The sequence below is a fragment of the Hoplias malabaricus genome, chromosome X2 (assembly GCF_029633855.1).
Source record: "Hoplias malabaricus isolate fHopMal1 chromosome X2, fHopMal1.hap1, whole genome shotgun sequence".
NCBI lineage: Eukaryota > Metazoa > Chordata > Actinopteri > Characiformes > Erythrinidae > Hoplias > Hoplias malabaricus.
The window spans coordinates 46,092,504-46,114,758 of record NC_089819.1 but is presented as its reverse complement, the minus strand read 5'-3'; the positions used below and the strand labels follow the sequence as shown (position 1 = coordinate 46,114,758).

General features: G+C 38.0%; 1 protein-coding gene across 1 annotated transcript in view; it reads right to left on the bottom strand.

The window, feature by feature from the left end:
- LOC136677407 (sodium-dependent noradrenaline transporter-like) overlaps positions 1–20,975 on the bottom strand; it is a 28,416-nt gene extending 7,441 nt beyond the window's left edge. Inside the window, exons 1-6 of the mRNA XM_066654927.1 lie at positions 20,687–20,975; positions 16,983–17,114; positions 16,608–16,848; positions 2,983–3,121; positions 2,352–2,486; positions 1,937–2,040 (exon numbers count right to left, since the gene is read on the bottom strand). Of these exons, the coding sequence (XP_066511024.1) occupies positions 1,937–2,040; positions 2,352–2,486; positions 2,983–3,121; positions 16,608–16,848; positions 16,983–17,114; positions 20,687–20,975 (1,040 nt within the window). The remainder of the gene's footprint in view (positions 1–1,936; positions 2,041–2,351; positions 2,487–2,982; positions 3,122–16,607; positions 16,849–16,982; positions 17,115–20,686) is intronic.
- Positions 20,976–22,255: the final 1,280 nt, after the last annotated feature.

Genomic DNA, 22,255 nt, shown 5'->3' with positions numbered 1-22,255 from the left:
GTAGCTAGTTTCTGAAACAGTGTGTGCGGTGTGGTTTTTACATATTACTAAAACAGCTGACAGAGCTCTAATGGACCAAAGGAGTAAACCAGAATTGAAATATGTATTCATACTTTTGTGCAGTATACAAAGGCATAAAATATTTTGGAATTGCATTCAAAATAACACAGTCTAACTGTTTTCACGGAAATGCACTATACTAACAAAGAACACTGGTATTCATAGCATGATATAATTCTTGCCTTTTTTGGAAATGTGGAGAAATTATATTTTAATTTTAATTCAGCAAAGGAGTAAATTCTCTGTACAGAACTGTAAAACCTTACATTCTACCTGACAGGCGAACCTTATAAATATAATCAGTGGATATGTCAAGGTAAAAATTAAACATTACACGCTCATACTGTAAGCCAATGGTGCAACACCACTATATCCATGATCCTCCCAAATAAGCACTTTGACATTTGTTGCAACAAAAACAGACACAAACCATACCTAGTTAGATTCTTTCAAATGTTTATGACGCATGAACTCTTTTGCTGACGCTCTGATGTCTCTGAAACAACACAGTAAATCTAAACGGACATTTTTATTGGAACCAGATCTTGGCTGTGAGCAGCGTTTCATCATGTTATCCAAAGACAATCTGCTAGCGTGGATCCAAGGCCAGTGCTAGGCCATTGTTTGTGAAATTAAGGGAGAATAAGGTTAATGAGGATTGGGCCCCTTCCTCCCACTGTGAGACCTCATGTTAAATTGCCCCACCCGAACATACACCAGCCCAGAGAGCTTGATCCCACACTGTTTATGTGCTGTAGAAAAATGACCTCAGACAACCCGTGTGGAAATACTGTGATTCCCTATCTGTAATGTGGCCAAAGTGAACAATGTGGAGCTCATAAAATCCCATCTGTAGCCTGAGGAATTATAGATTAAAAACTTACTTCATGATAGGGGTATAAACTCTCCTGATGATAGAGATTAGCAGTTATGAATGAACAGTAGCCGAGAAGTCAGTAACAAAGGTTTATATCACACAAAAATCAGTGCTATATATTAATTACTCAGGTTCTAAACGTATGTATTCAATAAATGTTTTTTAAATACATTTACAACAGGTACAGTCTTAATCTAGTCCTCCAAAAGTGAGCCAAGGGCTTTTAATGACTGATTTAACTTAAACAACATTCTGAACAGGGGATCATGTAAAAATAACAAACATGTTTTCATTCATGATTATGTGTATTATTTTGTGCACACAAAAATGGCTACACTAATGTTGTACTATTGCTACAGATGAAGAGACTTAGTCTAAGACATGAGGCCACTCATTTACTGCCAAAGATTAGCAAATTAAATTTATTTAAGTAACTTTTATTTATTTATTTTTTTCCATAAAGTATAAGTCATATGCGAAAAGTCTCACTGAATGAACAGTTTAGAGCAGGTTCCCCTCATGTTTATTTAAATGTCAAAATACATAGCATTTTTATATTAGTTAGTTTCGAACATATTTAACCCTCACATTTACAATGCAAAGAGCAGTCACCCTTGGTATTTGCGACAGAATACTGGCTTTACTAAGATGTGTGTATCTAACCACAAACACAAATGCCCTTATCAGTGAGGTAGGGCCAGGAGCAGGGGCTCGCAGCTCTTTCTGCCTGACATGCTCTTTAGAGAATGACACAAAGCAGAGATGCCATTGGCTGGATGTAAGTAGAAAGCTGGCAGTGACAGCAGCTACGAATTCAATTAGATAACAGCTCCAAGCAGAAACCTGCCGATAACTATCATTTACCTGCACTGTAGTGGATTTAATGAAGCAGACAGACAGGTGGGCATGAGACCGCCTGAGCTGCTCTTTACTCTAAAGCACTGTTGATGAAGGCCATGATATCCAAACCCTACACTTTGCATCAAAGCCCTGTCTTACCTGTAGCAGTTATTGTCAAATTTATTGTAGCTGGCAAAGGCGATAAGGACTCCGAATCCTGCCCCCAGAGAGTAGAAAATCTGAGTGGCAGCATCAATCCACACCTGCAATATATACAACATATATTATGTACAAAGACAGGAAACACTGGGTTTTGCTGGGGCAAAATATAATACACTCTTTGGCCACATAACAGAAACAGCTGAAATTTTAACTTGCTTGTGCCTCACATTAAGCCTCACATTAAGACTAATTTTTAGCATTTCCCTAGCAGTGACAGTGGTGTAACACTTGTGCTAGTTCCTAAAATCAGCTTATTACATTTTATGTATTAAAATGAACCAAAGCAAAACAAATTTGTAAGGATTAGATGTTTTAAAAATAATTTTCGAGAGTACATTGGCGAATAACTTACTTGAGGCTCATTGAGCTTTTTTAGATCAATGTGAAGGTATGCATTGATTCCATTCATAGCACCAGGCAGAGTGATGCCTCGAATCAGCAGCACCAGCAGAACAATGTAGGGCATGGTGGCAGTGATGTATACCACCTGTATACACGCACACACACACACAGTAGCACATGCTTAAAGGAAACTTCTGTATTTTTTGCCATTCCAGAGTTATGTGATATATGTGTTTACATGATCTTTGTAGATACTGATTTCACTATTTGTCCCATATCTTTCTGAAAGTACTTAAAGTAAACAAATTTTTAGTATCACTAATTTCACATAATTTATTCATTAAACAGCATACTGTTGCATCAAAATAGATGCATTACCAAAATAGATCCTTTAGAGTACAAGGCAAAACGTTTTTTAAATAAAATTTATTTAATGATTTTAAGCAAGTAATTTTGGACCATTATTATTCATCCATTCATCATGAGTCTTCAGCTAAATACAAAAGCCAGTCACTGCATTCAAACCATACAGAATTCAATGAGCATGCTTTTTTTTTTAGAAAAATATTACTATACAGTAGGATGTTGAACAAAAAGATAATAAACTACCAATTATTACTAAGTAATTAAGGGTTTCTTACCTTTCCAGAGGATTTTACACCTTTCCACAGACTGAAGTAGAGAATGAAAACCACCACAATCAGGCAAAGGATGAGCTGCCAACGTGGTTCTTTCAGGTCATGGATCCCTTCACTCTCGTGGATGTGCAATACTTCACGACTGGCGAGAGAGAAAAAATACATATTATACATATTTTAATAGCTTAAAACAATAGTTTAATGCAGGGTGCTTTATTGACAGAATCACTGAAAAAACGTGTACAATTTTATATACATTAATATGACTTTTAGAAGCTTCAAATTATTTAATGTAGATTGAGAATGTAAGTTCAACTGAATTTACATTTTCTTAGCACTAGCATACTAGTAGAATTCCTTGAAGGCACTGCCATGAAGGCACTGATCGATGAGAACTGATTAATAAGATCTTAAAAGGAGGTTTAGCAATAATAGCTTTATAATAGCATTTAGCATAATAAGCTAACAGAATTTTTTGTACAATATAATTTCATAATATATTACTGGTCCTATGCCCAAAACCTATTGTATTGTCCCTAAAACCAATATTCAGAGGCAGTCTATTATCCCATACAGACTTTGACAACATTATGAAGTGTACACCACAAGATGACAATATGCTAAAATACACTGCAATGAGTCAGCAGGGGTAAGGAAGGAAGTTTTATACACAGATGAGATAATGATAATCTTCTACCAAAGAGATGTGTATGGGAGTGTGGGAAAACCTGGAACCATAGTGTCATGATATTTGGAGCTGTATTGGATGCTTTTAAACATATTCCTTCATCTGTACTCATGCTATGCCTCAGTTTTATTGATAATGACAGCAGCACAAAGCATCCTGTAACATTCCATCTGTATCTGTAAAAGAGAATCCTGGTTCATAGGCAATTGAGAAAGACATCAATCCAGAGAATGCTGCCAATGTAAATGCCTGGGTAAAATTCTCTGTATTTACATCCAATCAAGGATGCATTTCACTTGCAAATGATGAAGACGGTCAGATATTTCAATATAACGATTTGGCAAGACAATTAATAGAATATATTCATAGAATATATTTTTGTAATATATTTTTGTAATTCCTGTGGGAAGCCTTTAGTCTAGATGTAGACAACTCTTTCATTCCTGTGAAGAATTGGATAGCATTTAGCCAGAAGAGCATTAGTAAAGTCAGGTGCTGATCTTGAACAGATGTGTTGATTAGTTCTAGACCACAAACACCACACAAAGGTACTGGATGTAGCTCCATTACTTCAGAGTAACAAAATAATGCACTACAAGGTTTTAAGAAACCAAAAGTGATAGTTCCATGAGATAGTTCAAAACAAATTTTAATGAGTTTATATGATGCACAGAATGAATTGGTATACACACTCATCAAAATGTTTATCAAGATAGGAATCTGTTTCATTTTGTTATGTTTGCAACTGATAATTTCCTTGCATTCTTCTCTCAAAAGCAAGGTGTGCCTTTTTTTTATATCACCAACATCTTTGGAAATATACTGTGTGCCAGCCTGCAAGTCTTGACTCAGACATGAAACCAGTCTTTGCTTTTATCTGTGTGAGACGTCTGTTGAAGAGAAACGGCTCCTGTAGTTTATGGCTTCAATTTTCATTCTCTGTCAATACAAACACTTTCTCAAACACTACCAACCCCTGTGTCAGGGGTCCTCGAGCATTCTGCCGGGTCGTGGCTTACCAATAAAGCCTTGTGGAACCATTCTCCTCCCAGAGGTCCTTTTCCTGTTCTAGGTGGAAGGGCTTACAAAGGTTCAAGAATTTTTATGGTTTCATAAATACAAAGGTATGAAATGTAGGAGAGATATATAGGACCTCACCTTTCCTGTAATAAATGTTTTTTTCTTACAGCACTGTCAAAAACAAAGAAATACATCAGCCCTATGCCCTGTAAGAAACAGACAGCTGAATGTTGAGTCTTGAGAATTTTTATTTTACTGGTTACTAATGAATCTGATAACCTAAGAATTGTAAAATGACAAGAATTTAAAGCCATTTACATGCTGTTTTCAGCTTTTCCGTCCCACAGGATCAGCCCCATGGGATATTGTTTCCTTACATTTTCCAGTTTACAGGTTTAAGGTGGGGTCAGTGATCTTTAAATTAGACATTTTTTAAAGAAATATTTAGCAAAATTCTCCTCACAGTGCTGTAGAAATGTCACAGACCGACCGTCATACAAATTGCAGTCACACTGGGCATTAATGCAAGCAGTTTTTACAGGCTACAAGGACCTTGCTTCCCTAAAAAACCAACAAGGGCTTCTGTCTAGCCTTTGCTAATCAAAAAAAGAAGCCACTCGTGTACTCAGAACAATAGACCAGCCACTCCAGAGCCAAAATCTCAGCATCACTGAATGTCACTGATTACTCAGATTTTGAGAAGCGGAAAATGCATTCAACTTCTGAGACTAAGCTTTGCAGGGTTGGAAAAAACGTCCCTTGAAATCACTTTGAAATACTGTAAGCAAGTCTTTCATGGAGCAAACATTTACGACATAACCAGGAGGACCTGTATATTTGTCCTTGCTTGAGATTTACTACCATGACCACAACCATTTGCGGAGTATACTGACTGCGGTGTAAATGACCGCTAAATAAGTTTCTCCATGGAATATGAGCAAATCGTTTGTTCATAATCTGAAACAGACTTCATCTGTCTACAGGCAAGGTTGGAAAATGTCCATCACGTTAGCGTGAGCACACTCACTTTTCCATCTCTTTTCATCCTTGCACCGGCTGATTCATGCTCCTACTGTGTGGAGTGGGTTACTCGCTTTGCTTCACTTTGATGATGTCGAGTGATAATAAGAAAACATTTAATCTGGATCTGTGAGTTTAGTTACAGTGCTCTTATCTGAGGTTTTCCCCACTTTTACAAAAGCAGAGGAACTTCGGAGGGGCTGCCCAGTGGCACACGATAAAACTTGCAAACCGTGCTTGGTCTGTCCTGGACTTGATGGCGATCAAAGCACAGCTGCGAGGTCCACAGGAAGTGGGCAATGAAATCGATAAAGACAAAGAGATGGGCCCAAAGAATCCTTCTGCGTTTTGGAGATAAGCGATAGTCCCTCATGATGCACTTGTGTAATGTCTCACATTACAGTAATTAGACAGATGATGTCACACAGTGAACTGCAACATGGGCCCATTGGATTGTCTGTGACCTTGTCATAGCATCTAACCTCAGAACATTCACTCTCATTCGCCACACACATCTCCACTTTCAATATAACTACACTTACGCAACAGTCTTCTCATATGTCCCCTTTCAGGCCACGTAAAAACAGCACTGCATACTTTTTAAAGAAAAAGCCTGTGATAAGAAACAAATGTAATTTCAAAGCTTTTCCATAAACACGGTCACACTGATCATTCAAAAATTATGTTGGGAAGTTAGCAACATGAGTGTCTCAGCAATGGATAGGTATTGAATTGAGCTTATATGCTTTTTATAATGAACACGTATAGTATTGTGTACAGTAGTGGTCCAAGCACAGAGCTTCTAAAACAATTTCCATGAGAAAAATGACATTCAGCAGGCAGTTAGTGTCCTCAAATGTTGATAAGCAACTTAAATAAATGGTAATTCTAATATGGTAAAACTGCTCTGTGGAATAAAAAAGGCCTGCTCATGTAAGTACAGATAGACTGTAAAATATGTGTTTGATTTTTTCACTCATTTGACACCTTCATACATTCAGCTCTTTGGAAACTTGGTAAGTGGACAGTGTAAGACTACGGAACACATGTTTATTTAGACGTAACTGGATACAAAACCTAACTGTGCTACTGACATCACAGTGATATTAAAACTGGAGAAAACAGAACAAAAGCTTCTTCCCTGGATCTTTGTTTACACTAAATAAGCGGATGGAAAATTGTTTGGTCACAGTACTCATCTCTCATATGTAAGCAATTAACAAGGCAATGAGTTGACTGTACACTGTACACTCTCAGGTACATTATTGTCACTAAAGGTACAGACACTGAAAATGATGTACCCTTGAGGGTACCACCACAGTGACACCGAAAGGTAACACCACAGTGACAGGTTTTCTGACAGTGTACAATTACATTCACAAAATGATTGGCTTATTAAGTGACACAATTGCTGGCCTTAATTTATACAACACGTTGATGAAAAACCTATGCCATAGGCTACAGCATAGTCTGACACGCTCCTCTCCAGACATTTAACTATACGCAGACTATCTGTGATTGTTCAGCAGGCGGACGGACATTGTTTATGTTGAACCAAAGAAGTACAGGACCAGGAACTCCTTTCTTCAAACTATAGAGACAGGGGGAAAAAATAATGAGAAGTGGGAAAAAATGTGCCAGCTTTGTATTTGTTACTTTCCTGGCACCTGTGCTCTGTTCCGAACATCACCCTACTCCCTAAATTGTTTACTTTAAAGATTCATTCATTCACTGTCTCATTCATTCATTCGCTGGTGCCCCATCCAGGGTGTGTTTCTGCCTTGCACCCAGTGATTTCAGGTAGGCTCCAGACCCGCCACAACCCTGAACTGTATAATCCATTACAGGCAATGAGTGCAGGCACTGCACTGGGTACTACATAGTGTAAAGGAAGATATTTGATTCAGCCCTAGAGGTGTGGTGGTGTAGTGACGCAGACACCAACATAGAGGAAAAACATAGGACTCTTGCATAGCCTTGGGCATAGGTTCTGCGTTGAGTCAATGCAGAAGTGTATATCAGCCTTTATGCTTCAAGATTAATATTGTCATAAGATTGGTAGAGGTCTAGCTAGTGGATGGAACTGGCAATACAGTTGGTGGGAGAATGTAAAAAGGGTTATTCACAGGACATTGTTTGTAAGAATCTCTATGGTTTTTCCATACTTTAACTTTAACCTAATTAGAGCAACAATATTTTCCAACATGTCTACCTGCTATATTTCATCTGGGAACATGAAATCTGTATCCATTGTAAGGAAAGCCATAAAGGTTGGTTGTAGAGCTTAATGACACACATTCTCTCACAATGCATAGATCCTTAGCCTATTAAAACCAAAACCGGTGTCTTGTACTGATGCATCAAGACCTGTACAAGTATCCCCACATTATATATCTATTCCCAAAGTCTTCATAGAAACAGTAAAGGAAAAAGGATCCTCCACAAATCAAAAGGTTCACTTAATAACAGTAAACACAGTACACACATACACTAAAAGAGAGTGTACCCTAGGGCATCTTCCTGTGCTGAATGGATGTGATAACAGCACAGCCAGTTCTATTTTCCAATCTGTCTCTTATAGCCATCTGAAAAATGCCTAGCCAGAAAATCAAACTTGTGTAAGCAAGATTCCCTGTAATTGAATGACTGCACATCACTGGCAGGCATTCTGGCTGACTTTTCCACCGTAGTTTGTTGTCTGTCCAGTCTGAAGTCTCTTCAATTCACTGTCAAATGCCAAGCGTATCTGATTCTTTAATTTCACAAAAATGCATATGCTCTTTGCCAGTCAAGCAATTACAGGGTCACAAGGATACCTTACATGTTATGATGCTAAGCATATCTGATTACACAGTCTAAAGCATCTACAGTGGTCAATGAATATACAGCATCAGATCATAGGATTTTTGTATTCTGTTCTTGTATCCTAGTTCACACATAATAATGGCTATTTTTACACAGGAGGATCTAACAAGAATGAATGGTCCAAAATTATTGACTAAATGATGCTTTATTCACTATTTGAATAGGTGTATACTTCCAACATCAGCCACCTTACAATCCAATTCTAATTAATAGTAAGCACTTAATCATCTAAATTATATTCTCAAAGTATGCATGTTCACTCTGAAATTACCCAACCATAAAGGAAGCACCATGTTTCTCTTATAGTATGACAGCACACAACACAAAACCTGGCAGTGCGCAACATACTCCAAAAACCACATGTTGATCCATTTTATCACCAAGAAGAACATGCACATGTTAGCTTAAAGGAAAGATCACACCATTTGATCATTAATCAACATTTAGTCTGAAGATAAGGAATTCAAATATAAGTTTAGAGTTCAAAGTGTAGTTCACCATCAGAATATTATGATGGTGTGAGGGTAATGCATTTTTTCTTCGTCATTGTCTTTATAGCCCCTTTCAGACATGCAAAGCCACTCAGAAGTTTTCCAGACATTGCTTAAGCTGTATGTGTGAACGCAAATATCCGAACATTACCCAGACTTTATCCAGTCAGCCCCCTGCAAACTCCAAGTAATGTCTGAGTGAGCTCTTGTGTAAATAGAGCAAGTCGTTTTCCAGAGAATTAACACTGAATTCATGCTGAGGAGATTCCTACCCTCCCCTCTCAAAAAGTTACATAGTGCATTTTCTGCAGTGCTGAGCATAGCATAGTAAAAGCAAAGGCTCAGTTCCCTTTAGTGTGAAGCATCACAATGATTTTGAAGCAAATTCTGCATTTAACCAAAGGCTAAAAATCCATCAAATAATGGATTATAAATAACACAAAGAAAAAAATTAAGAAAAACAAGTAAATGGTTGCCAATCTGTATATACTTTATATTCTGTTTTTTTTTACAGAAACACATTACCAGACAAGCTTGTACACACACACACAGCTAGTATAATCTCCATAGAAAAACAGCAATGAACAGAATGGGACACTTTGAAACAGCTGCACATGAGCCATTACCTTGTCTAATGCCAAATATCAGCAACGTCAGAGTACAATGAACACAGATTTTGGGCTGTGCAGTAAAGGAATAGTGTGGGATCTTTTGTTGATTTTGTTTTTGGGAGTGATGAAGCTCTATCCAATACTTCTGAGATGAGCTGGAGAACAATTCGTCATCCAACATTAGCACCTAACATCTCAAAACTCACCTAGTTCTGATGACTGAATGCCATTTAATTCAGGAGAATTAATAGATGAGTAGTGTATGTCCTTTAACTTTAAAAAGATTCTTTAGACTTCACACACATTTCATGAACCACACTTGTATAGTATTGCTCTGTTTAGCCTCATTATTTTCAAAAATGCAACTTCAGCAGAAGCAGACAATATATTGCATCACTGCTGTTTGCATGGAGCTGTTTTTCTATCCCTCAAATTACTGTCACTTCATTAATGGCTGTTATTTAACCTACATCTAACTGGCATTCTTGCATCATAAGAAATCTTGAGTGGATTTTAGTGAAGAACCCTTATACACAGTGTGAATTAGTTAAAAACTAGGATTAATCTGTGTCTGGAAGGCTTCCCCATTGAGAATTCCCCCTGTTTTTGACAACAACTATTACTCTCTGCCCACCAAGCACATAGATTGACTGGCAAAACAATGCAGTGAAAAGAAATGTGGGTGGTTAAATAGTAGATGAAAATTTTCATTCTTGAGGTTGTCACACAACATCACACTTGCCTTTGTGTGGCTGCCAAGATTGATTACTGACTTAAGGACAAATTGTGATGACATGGACTTTTGTGTGGGATCAGCGACCATCTTCCTTAATTTTTGGTTGCCTATCTATTGCTGCATGTTCCTTCAGAGTGACTAAATTTTATAGTCCTCTATGCAGATCCTTTTTTTTTAAACTTCTTCAAACCCATCAAAACAGTCACTGTTTGAGACAATCACAATCAAATCTCAATCACTTACAAATACAGAGCAGAAGAAAATTATCCAGCAGCACTGCTGTGTCTGATCCACTTGTACCAGTGCAGTACATGCTAACACCTGTCAGAGTGTCACTGCAGTGTTAAGAATGATTGACCGCCCAAAGTAATATCTGCTCTGTGGTGCTTCTGTGGGGATCCTGCTTATTGTACTACTACTATTGTATTGTAAAACAGGGTGAAAGGCTACTAACAAAGCATACAGTATACAACACATGGACTATACTCTGTAATTGTAGAACTAGAAAATGCACGTATATGTTCGATGGACCTGATAAAATGGACAATGACTTTAGAAATAATTGGTTCATTTTAATGCTTGTGCTGACTGATGTAAGATACATTTTTATTCATTTTTTTGTAAACATTTTCCCTCTAATCCATATAGGAATCTTTCTTTTTACAGGTGATGGTGGCAATTAGGTTTGTGAGTTGGTGTTTCCATCTGATAGTGTATGGGACACCTGCTGTGGATGGAATACACTAATGAGAGAGCCCTGGGGAGCTGTGTGTTCAGACTTGATGTCAGGGTTAGTGTTGGTCACTGACTGCTTACAGAGACAGAGGCAAGAGGGAGGAGACAGTGGGAAATGACAGCCTTCCACATCCTCTCAGGCAACTAGGACAGCTTAGGAAACCACCCTTCAAAGCCTTATTGTGTATGAGTCCAGAAGCCAGAGAGAGCAAGGCAAGTGACATGCAATACGTCCTCCTTACCCTTAAAGTAAAGCCATTATTTATTTATAATATGTTTCCATTTAAATCATTAGGTGCAACCCAAATTAGAGAAATGTAAATGGTTTGTACTCCTTGAATGAACCAGTTTATGCTCTGGGACACCCTCAAGGAGCAGGCAGAAACTGCTCTATGTAACTTATGGAGGAGGGTAGGAAACCCTCTGTAGTGTTCCTTTAAAGCAAAGATAAGATAAAAAATGACTGTATATTTAAGAAATGAAAAGATAACCTCTTAAAATTAAACGTGTTTTATGATGAATGGGTTTTATGAATGAATGCCATTTTAGGTTCACTAAAGAGTTCAGCCTGGTATAATTTAAAGTTTACATTATTTGAAGTAATCTTATAGGGCAAAAACACCACATGTATTGTATTAAGATTTGTTCTAATGTGGAGTGATATATTTAAGACACAACCCCATGCTGCTGTGATGTGTAGATTCTTTAAACTTTAAAAGGTTTCAAAAATGCGTCTTTAAAGAGCATTCCACTGAAATGGGATCCAATAGTGGTTGTTCTATGGCACCTCTCCAAAAACCTTTTTAAGGACTCATATTTACGAGTGTATAAACCTCTTATTTAAAAAGTTCAGTATGGAGGCAAAGAGTATAAAGAAAGCTGGAAACTTTTTTTATGTTCTGTAACTGTACATGTGGTATAAGGTGAGTTTTTCTGTTTAAAAGCTCAGAGTTTATCTTTCACACACATTACCCAGCATTACAGTGATGTGTTCTGACATTCAGTTTAACAAAGACATCAAGCAACACCTTCTCCTGTTTAGAACATGATGAAGTGTTCAGATAAAAGCAGTGTTTATGAAGGAAATCCTCCAAAACAAACCTTTTTCTTAGAATTTTTACACTCCAGATTATGTTCTACGGTGGCCTGCTGAGTCATATTACAGAAATATTTATGAAGCCAACAAAAGCTGACAACACAACAGTATTAAGGGAGAACGCAATCACAAATACAGATGAGAGAACAGAACCACAAACGTGAGAACACAACAGCATTAACTGAAAAGCTGCATTTAAGAAATGGTGCATTGGAGCAGCATTCTATTGTTCTATCTGTAGTATTTTCTCCCATTTGTATGTGCATTGTGATTTCCCTTAATGCTGTTGTGTTCTCAGCCTTTTGTTTGCTTCATAAATGTTGTGATATGACTCAGTGGACCACTGTATTTTCTGAACAAAAATTCTTCACACATTCTATGTAAAATTAAGTTAACATATGTGTTTAACCAGTTGATGAAATGTAATGTATTAAAGCAAAATATAGAAAAGAATCATTTAACATCACACAATCATTCAGGAAACTTAACAGACATTCAGTTTTAGAGCAAATTAATGCATTTGTTTGTCATAAACATATGAGTGTGATAAGAGATTCTGAAAGGCAGTATATAAGTGCGAGTTTTTTCAATAGGCTGTACACCACATGGCTCTCAGCTACAGCTCACGACTGGCACATCAGCTCAAAGATAAGCCCTGTGCATTGTCCCAGTCACTGCTCCAGCTTCCTCTGGGCTCCAGAACCCAATCTCCACACAGACTCACAACTGCCTTTCTTTGAAGTGCAAACAGAATGCCTTTCTTCCTCTCTACTTCAAACGTTAGAGGCTCAGTGTTTTTTGTAGAGCCCAGAATCCACCGATAGGTGGAAGGCAACAGATTGCAGGGTTTTAGGGTGCAACAGAAAAGTTTTATGGGTAGTTTTGCTAGTGACCCACTTTTACTGTTCACATGCACCAAAATACTGTGCTCATATCATGCGCGAAAAAGAAGACACTTCAAAAGAAACAACAAATCATAAAGTGACTAATCAGGGATGTCTGCATAACTCTACAGGATGTGCTCTCATTCACATAAATTGTGGGGGACTCCAGTGGTTATCAAAAAAATGTCAGGACAAAAGATTTTAGGGATTATCTTCATTCTAGTATGACAAATCATAAACGTACTGTTTAAAAAATGAAAACAGTGCTATATATGTGTATCAACAGTACTTTTACTACTTAAGAACTTAAGATTGTGGCTTGAGAGACACAACTTTACCTAACACCAATATTTGCTCGTATGGGCTGCACAAATTAAGGCTGGACGGGCAGGAGAATTCAGGAGTCTTTTGGGAAGGAGAGTGGCTTTAAAATAAATGGGTTATAAATCACATTAAAAAGATAGAAAGAGTAAACCGCAAAACACAACAATCAGAATTGATCAGAAAGATCTGAGCTACTTTTATATTTCTAATAAACATATTTGGTGGGGTTCACAGTTACACTACCAACCATGTTTAAAAATGTTGGCCAACACAATATGTGTGCCATTTTCAACTATTAAACCTGATTTATTCCTATAAAGAAAACACATGTTAATTCTAGTCTGTATGTGCTATTACCATGATTAAAGATGATTACAGAAGATAATTAAATGAATGTCCATAAATCCCTTAACGTGACCCTGAAGGGAACATATTTTTATCATGTTCTTCTTTTAGTTTAGGGTAATTCTTAAGTCTGTTTGCATTATGCTCCATGTAGTAACTAAATAAAAATGCCTAAGGCGTAATTAGCCTGGTATTTAAGGATGTATCATTGATGAAACATATATTAACCAGTAATTATACTGAATGCAAACTGGCCAGGTTACTCTGAAGTTACAGGAGTTAATAGGAATCCTGGAAAGCAGCCCATTGAAGGGGTTATGTATCATGCACAGTATGAACAATGTTACCTTGTACGTTCCAATAAAAGCTTGAATTACTAGAAATATATCCTGCAGGGTACTGAAGAATGCAGCTGAAGTGTGATCATGCATTAAAATCTTAAAGTCAACACTTCATGAGAAAGTCAAGTGCAATTGTATTCTTATAATAATAAAAGATTTTATCATACTCCCCCCCCCCAAAAAAAAAGAAAAAGGTTGGATATTTGATCTACAGTTTGACCCACAATAATTCATATTTGATGAATTTTAATATATAGCAAATGCCTATTAGACCAGTCAAAATAAGATATTGTGTTACAGATGTTAATGAAAAACTTTTTTATTCCCTTCCTCAGTAATCAATTGCAAAGTCTTTATTTGCCATCACAGGACCAGAGAGTTGGCGTCCATAGAGACCAGCCTTATGCAATGTCTGCTGGAATGTCTTCCTTGATACACTGGCACCAGATTTTCTCAGATTCATCAGAATTAACTTGTTGTGGATATTTAGATTCTTCCTGGCCTCTAGCACAACCATACTTTGGTTTCTGAATCACTTGCAAATGAGTAGTAACTGAATACAAAACTGCTACATTATGTGTTCTCAGTTTATACTTGATTAGAATACTCTGGAATGTGGCTGAAATTACAAGGACCATCTGAAGTTTACATTATCTCTAAAGTTTGTGACACTTTCAAGTGGTATGGATATCTTTCAAAATGGCATTTACCAAATTTACCACTTGTTAATAGCATTTCAGGTCAGGAAAAACCTATGGGTTAAATGAAAATGTATTGTAAATCAAACCTTGGCAGGGGTGTGTATAATTCTGCTTAAAGGTAAATGGCTTAAATTGATTTATTTCAAATAATTACCACCAAGTTTTAAAGTAACCTTACGTTTCATTACACTGATTAAGTGCAAACTATGTAAAATGAAAGCTGTCTTACGTAAGCCTTCCTTATTTGTCTTTATAAAGTATATATCAAAACAATACTTTGCAAAATTAAAGTTCTGCCGTAAACATGCAATGCCCAGTTAAGGCAACTGAGAATCAATCACTAAAGTCCTGTAGCAAATCAACACTGGCCATTAATTAAAAGGTCTGTGTGAAAAACATCAGCAAAGAGACATTGTACAAGCCTTGTTCGCTAATTTGATATTTCCTGGTGAAGAGAGACCTTTTTAAGCTTCAATTAAACTTTCACCACATACATACACACACACACACACACACACACACACACACACACACACACACACACACACACAACACAGAAAAAGACAGACTGTTGGAATGCAACCTGCTCCACTTTCACATAGCAATCTGATGCTTATACGCCCCACTGCTTTTGGCTAGACCAAATCAATTATGGCACCCTCTGCGGTCTACTACTGTCAATGATTAATGGCCAGACCCTGTCAACACGTTCTGTCACAAAGATCCCATTTTAAAAGTGTTTTCCATCCTTCAACTTACAAGACACACACACACATATACAGCAAAGCTGCCAACATTGTACAGATGCCTTACTCCACCCCTGCCCGCATGGAAAAAGAAAACAATATAAACAACAATGGGGCCAAAGAGATAAAAGACATAAAACAATTGCTAAATGAGAATGGAGCAAATGGTCCATTAAGAGCTCTATCAGTCAGCTATAATAGGATGTAGGGAATAACTGGGAAAACATGACAAAGTACAAGGAAATGATAGGAAGATATTAAAGGGAATATATTAAGAGTTACTTGGCTTGCTTGGTACAACAACACTGAAATCCCCTTCATATTTCAAATGGATGTTTGTTTACTTGCATGGAGTTTAAAAATGATGTTTATTTTATAGAGGAAAACCATGCTATACGAATACTGCCCACATAACTGACTCTGCATATAGAATACTGACAGGTTCTATTAACATACTGGCCATATAAGGCAACCTGTTTTGAGTCAAATGACAGATTTTAGCTCCAAATGTTGATGAAAATGCATAGATTTAATTAATTCTGGATCACAAACATGCCATTACATCCCCAAGGTTTTAATTTGCCAGTAAACACCATTTCACTGCACCACAACTCACTGAGGGGTTTACAAACCTGCCAAGCTATTTGCCATTGGGCATAGTGACTTTTGGCTCAGATATAATTCCCATACTATTGGGCAATGCTCACCCATAGTGATGATACATACTCTGTGTGCACATCTGAACACCTGCTTCAGAAATGGATGTTCATTAAATAGTGGAAACTAATTATTAGAAGGCATGGCAACAAACACTTGCATATGTTGTGTAATGAGATTTCTAGGGACATCCTGGACACCACCTTAAGCAGAAGATCTTTGTTTCTGGGGCTGCATTTGGCCTGGGATTAAGTGATGTAGTGCAACAAGGAAACAGCTAATCACAAACATGGAAAGATAAGTATATTCACTGGAACCAAGACTTTGGACTTCAAACAAAAAAAACCTACACAATTCAAGGAACTCACTTGTAGAACTCTGCAGCAGGCGTTCTGTTGTACTTGGCATAGGATGTGCCATTGCCCAGTAAGGAAGAGCCATTGATGTACTTGGGTTCTTTGCACAGGGGGCTGTTCCACGTGTTGTTACAGTGCTGCCACGGCAGTTCACTCGTGAAGGAGGAAAACAGGTAGTACAGGGACCATGCTATAATCACGTTGTAGTAGAAACCCACGTATAAAGCTATGATGATTACAGTGTAGCCCACACCTGCAGAAAGAGGATATATGCTTAGGTAAATGCTCAGTACTACCTCACAGTACTGAAAGTTCCAAACAGATAATAAAATACAAATTTGAGATTAATACATGAGTCTAGTGTATAAACAAAATTTAAAAACCAACCTTTGAACACAGGGCAGATCTTCCACACTGTTGCTGCACCTTCTCTGTTGTACTGACCCAAAGCCAGCTCCATGTAAAAGAGTGGCATCCCCGCAATGAATAGGAACAGAGTGTATGGAATCAGGAAGGCCCCTGGAGAATAACATTTGTTTAGATAGAGGCAATGTGGCAAATATACACTGAACAATCACTAGATTATTAACTCCTACCTCATATCTACGCTTATTGTCCATTAAATCAGCTCCACTGTGAATACAGGAGAACTTTGTAGTTCATACATTACACATCTAGTTCACCTGTTTCTCTGTATACTTCCTTATGCCCAGCACAGAAAAGGTATGATTTGTGTAGTGGATCACTCTAAGCCTGCAATGACCCTGAGGTGGTGGTTTTGGGTTAGTTTGTTTTGTGTTGGTACGAGTGGATCAGAAATAGCAGTGATGCTCAAGCTATTACTCACTGCCCACTTTGTTAGACACACCTACTTTGTTGGTCCACCGTGTAGACACCTCAGAGACAGTAAGTCAGAGACAGTATCTCATCTGTTGCCACACAGTTTGTGTTGGTCATCCTCTAGTCCTCTTCAGTTGAGATAGGATATCGCTCACAGGATGCTGTCGGCTGAATAATTTTGGTTGGTGGACTATTCTCAGACCAGCAGTGACACAGCCCTGATTGTATCAGCAGGACCAACAAGCTAATAATGTCTGAGAGAGTGGACAGTGAGGGGACGCTAAGTTTAAAAACTCTAGGCACACTGCTGTGTCTGATCCACTCATACCAGCAGCACACACACTTACCCAAACACAACATCAGTGTCACTGCAGCAGAGAATGACCCACCATCCAAATCATACCTACTCTGTGGAGGTCCCGTGGGAGTCCTGACCATTGAAGAGCAGGGTGAAATGAGGTAAGAAAGTATGCAGAGAAACAGTTGGACTACTTGTATGTTTATAATTGTAGAATGACAAAGTGCTCCTGTATTGTCTGTGGAGCTGATAAAATAGATGAGTGTAAACACAGGTTTTCCTAATCTAGTGACTGTTTAGTGTGTAACATCATGATGTTTCAAATCATTTCTACAGTACAATATTTTATTAATTCTCCAGAGTCTAAGGGCATTTTTGCAACTTTTGCTCATCGTTGTCATAATGTTTTAAACGCATTTGATACCTTTATGCTTTATATCAATATTTTCAGAACAATCTTACTCTAAAATAACCCCACCTGAATATACTTTTTAGATATTCTTCATATCTTCTGTGAAAACATGCCTTAATCCATGAATGTCTGTTAGTTTAGTCCACAATTTGGACAGACATACAAATCCAACAGTTACACTCTGAGGATGGAGTGTATCTCATATTTCCCAAACCCCTCCATAGCCCTCAATGAATAGATGTGAGTCACATACAGCCTCATGATAAGATGGAATACAAAGGGGGACTCAATGTGTTTAGGAGGTGCTTTTGTGAAAATCATATGCTGTATATTTTTAAAAAAATATTAAAAACATTAATAAATACTGAATTTGAAGCACAGGCACATCTGTAACCTCCAGAGGGTAAACCCTGAGGTAATATTTTCAGTTCTTTCTTCTATGCATGGCACTGAAGCTATTCATTTTTCAAAAGAGACTTATGCCCCTCATGATATTATCATGAGAAAACGATGGCAGAACAATGTGACAGAAAACTTAAAAGCCTAATAAGAAGTGAATAAAACAATTAATAATATATGGCCATTCTCTTTTAACCAACATACATTAGTCTCTCCCCATACTGTGTGTTATTTTAAAACATAATAGTGTCCTATTCATGAGAAGAAACATGCAAATTTGCTGAGGACTAGGACATTTAGAACTGTATTTTCATTTAAAAACAGATCGGACGTACTCCAAATACTTAAACAGAAATTCCAATCTACTGAATGGTATGTGCTTGTGGAACTGATGAGGCCACAACATAAGATACATATAAAATGTATTAAATAATCAAAAGCTGTAAATAATCATTGTGATCTTTTATGCAATGTTGTGTTTCTCCTTTTCAACTGGGACATTCTACTTAAAATTCTGGCATAATACAACGGTGTTTGTAATTTAAATAAATTAACAAATATGTAAAAATGCATCAGGACACCCACAAACACTGCTGTTACAAACACAATCGCTTATTACAGGTGAAGAGCAGTGTTTGTTTAGAAAGAAAAACACTGAAGCTGTTTTCTGGACTTCTGGAACGTTGCTCTTTCAGAACTGTTCACTTACATCAGCCAGAAAATAACTGTGGCTTACTCCAAAAAAAGAAAAAGAGCAGTCATGTTAATGCTGCACTGATTTGCTATTCCTGTATATTCACAGTCTGAATAAAACCACCAATGTCCATTTTTGCCTCCAGTTTACATCTTTAAAAATCATTTTAACACCAGCTAACTTGAAAAATTTGAAAAAAAAAGCCTCATAAACTTCTATTAACTATTAAACACATTTCTCTATTTGGAAGAGTTACTCTTTGGAGCAGTGATATACAGCTGTACACGTCCTGTACATAGAACACAGAGAAGTTACCTGTTTAAAACACTCCACTGAAGGTTTATTTAAAGGGTGTTATTTTGTTCTGAAAAAAATAATGCAATAATGCCATTGCCCCCAAGTCATAATTTTGTGGAAAGCCCTGAGATGTTCCATCAGTTCCCATATAATTCACTGAACAATGGCAGCAGTGGCCTGCTGGTCAGCACCAACCTACAAAACAGGGAAGGAACACCTGACCAAAACTCTTTAAACCTTTTAATTTCTTAAAAATATTTTGGCTTAAGCCGTAAATTAATAACAATTTGTGTCTACACTAAATTCTAATATATTTGCAGCATTAAAGAGGTTTCGAACGGTGAGCAATATTGCATCTAATTATGTTTGTTTACATTTATCTTCCAACTGATGTTCATATTTCAATTTTGAGTGGTAGAAAAACAAAAGCAGTAGTGTTATATTTAAATGTAAATTTTACAACCTCTGTACACCTCTGACAATTAAACAAGTCTGAGAGGACCTTCTAATCTCAAGGGGTCATGTGTAAATGACCTGTGTTCTGATTGGTTAGCCTGTTCTGGACTGTTACTTACAATTTCAGTATGAACTGACTGAGATCAGTTTGTTGTAGGCTGAATATATCCAGTATATAGATATATAATACAGAACATATCAGGCGTTTACTTCCAAATCTCTATGTATTTTAGCAACCACCTGCAATAGGAACAGCTTGTGATAAACCGTACATAAACTGTTTAGGTTTGAAATGAAATCTTTCAAATTTCATTGGACTGGATTTATGACATCACAAAATCCAAAAAATCACAATGGGCTTTCCAGTTTACCGTATGAACCTATGTAAGAAGTTTACCAATGTTTACATACTACTACATTAGAAACTTAGTATGTGAAACGTTAAGGGTAGCATTATAACTAAGTATAAGTAAATAAAAATATCAAAGTACCCCAGCAACATACTTTTCATAAGTTCAGAATAAGTTCAGTGGGCTTTCCATCTTTGAATGGATTAAATCCAGCTAAAGTGCCCGTACCTCGTGTTTTGGTCTTTCCGTTTCTAGAGCTAAAGTGTCTGAAGCTAAACACACTGCTGAGGTGTGAGGTTACTTACAGAGTAAAGATTAAAGACAGAGTAGAAAAAGCTGTTCTACCTCCTCCGTTCTTGTAGCACAGATAGGGGAACCTCCACACATTGGCCAGGTCCACTGCGAAGCCGATGACGGACAGCAGAAAGTCCAGTTTCTTGCCCCATGTCTCCCGGTCGTCCTGCTCGGCAGAAGTGCGGTTGCGCACGCGGGGGCCCGACACGCTCGAGCTCGTGTACTGCACGCCGTTGTGCTCCTTGACGAGGATGAGCTCCACGTCCTTCTTCTCGGCATTGTAAGGCTTCAGCGGCGCCACCGACGACAGCTTGTGCTCTGGCATCATGTGCGCGTTCATCACGAGTCGCCGGCTGCGCGCACACGACGATGTGGCGAGGGGGAGACGCGCCGCTGCTATTGATGATGATGGTGGTGGTAGTGGCAGCGGTGGTGGTCGTTACGATGATGATGATGATGATGATGGTGATGATGGTGATGAGGTGGAGAAGGAGGAGGAAGAAGAGGAGGAGAGTGGAGAAAGCGCGTCGTGGGGAAGTGGAGACGGCTCCTCTGCTTCATCAGCTGCACGCGACAGAGGAAAGAAAGGGGAGGAAGGCAAAAGTTTAGCACGTGCGCGAAGACAAACTGGAGCCTATGAGGCGCGAGCGACTTTGCGTTGCACTCTTGCAACTAGTCAACAACAGAGAAGGAGCCTGCGCAAAAAAACAAAAACAAGCAGAGTCGTGTAGTTCCAGAAAGCGCTTCCCAAACACCACGGACGAGCAGAACAGTTAAAAACACGTGGAAAAGGGGAGAAAAATAAACACCACTTTACCTCGACGAATCCTCTGCTCCATCAGTTGCAGGCAAAACAAGCACGTGATAGAAATAAGCGCGCACAGACAGCCGGGATCCTCTCAGGCGCGACAACGTTTGCTTTACGGTTTTACAAGCGGCAAAATCACAAAACCAAGCGCGCGTGCTCAAAAAAGGCAATAGGAAACAACTCTCCTAATGGACACCTAGCACACCTAACCACACAGCAGCGAGAAAAGACTAAATACACACTTTAGCACGTTACAGAAAGTGCGCAAACACAAGCACGAGCAAGTTTACATTTCACAGCATTCAAGAGAGAAGCGGCGCATGCGCAAACGAGCCAAAAAAAAACTGAAGTTGTTAAGACCCCACCAGTCAAAATCTCTTATTTCCTTTCCATTCTAACATCTCTTTATGGTGTTGTTTATATGCTAGAGCTAGGCTGAGCATTATAGTTTTGAGACTGCAGTGTTCCAAATACAGTTTGAAGCAGGCCAGATTCAGTCAGCCAGGTTTTCCTACTTTATCACTGTAAGTAATTAACCTCAACAGCTTTTAGGGCAGAGCTTAAAGCTGCTGAGACTGGCTTCAGAGTATGAAGTATGCGCAGGTTTATATTTAAACAGAGAAGCATGTGCGTAAAAGGCACACGGTGTAAAAGTTCAAAGCACAAGTATGGAAAGATTAACCACTCTAAAGGCCACATTATGAACCCGCACAAAAGCAAGTGTTTAACAGGTAAAAGCACAGGATCTGATTAATCTTTCCCATGAAGTTTTATTAAAAGAGGTCATTTATCTGTTTATGGTCAGCTCAAGC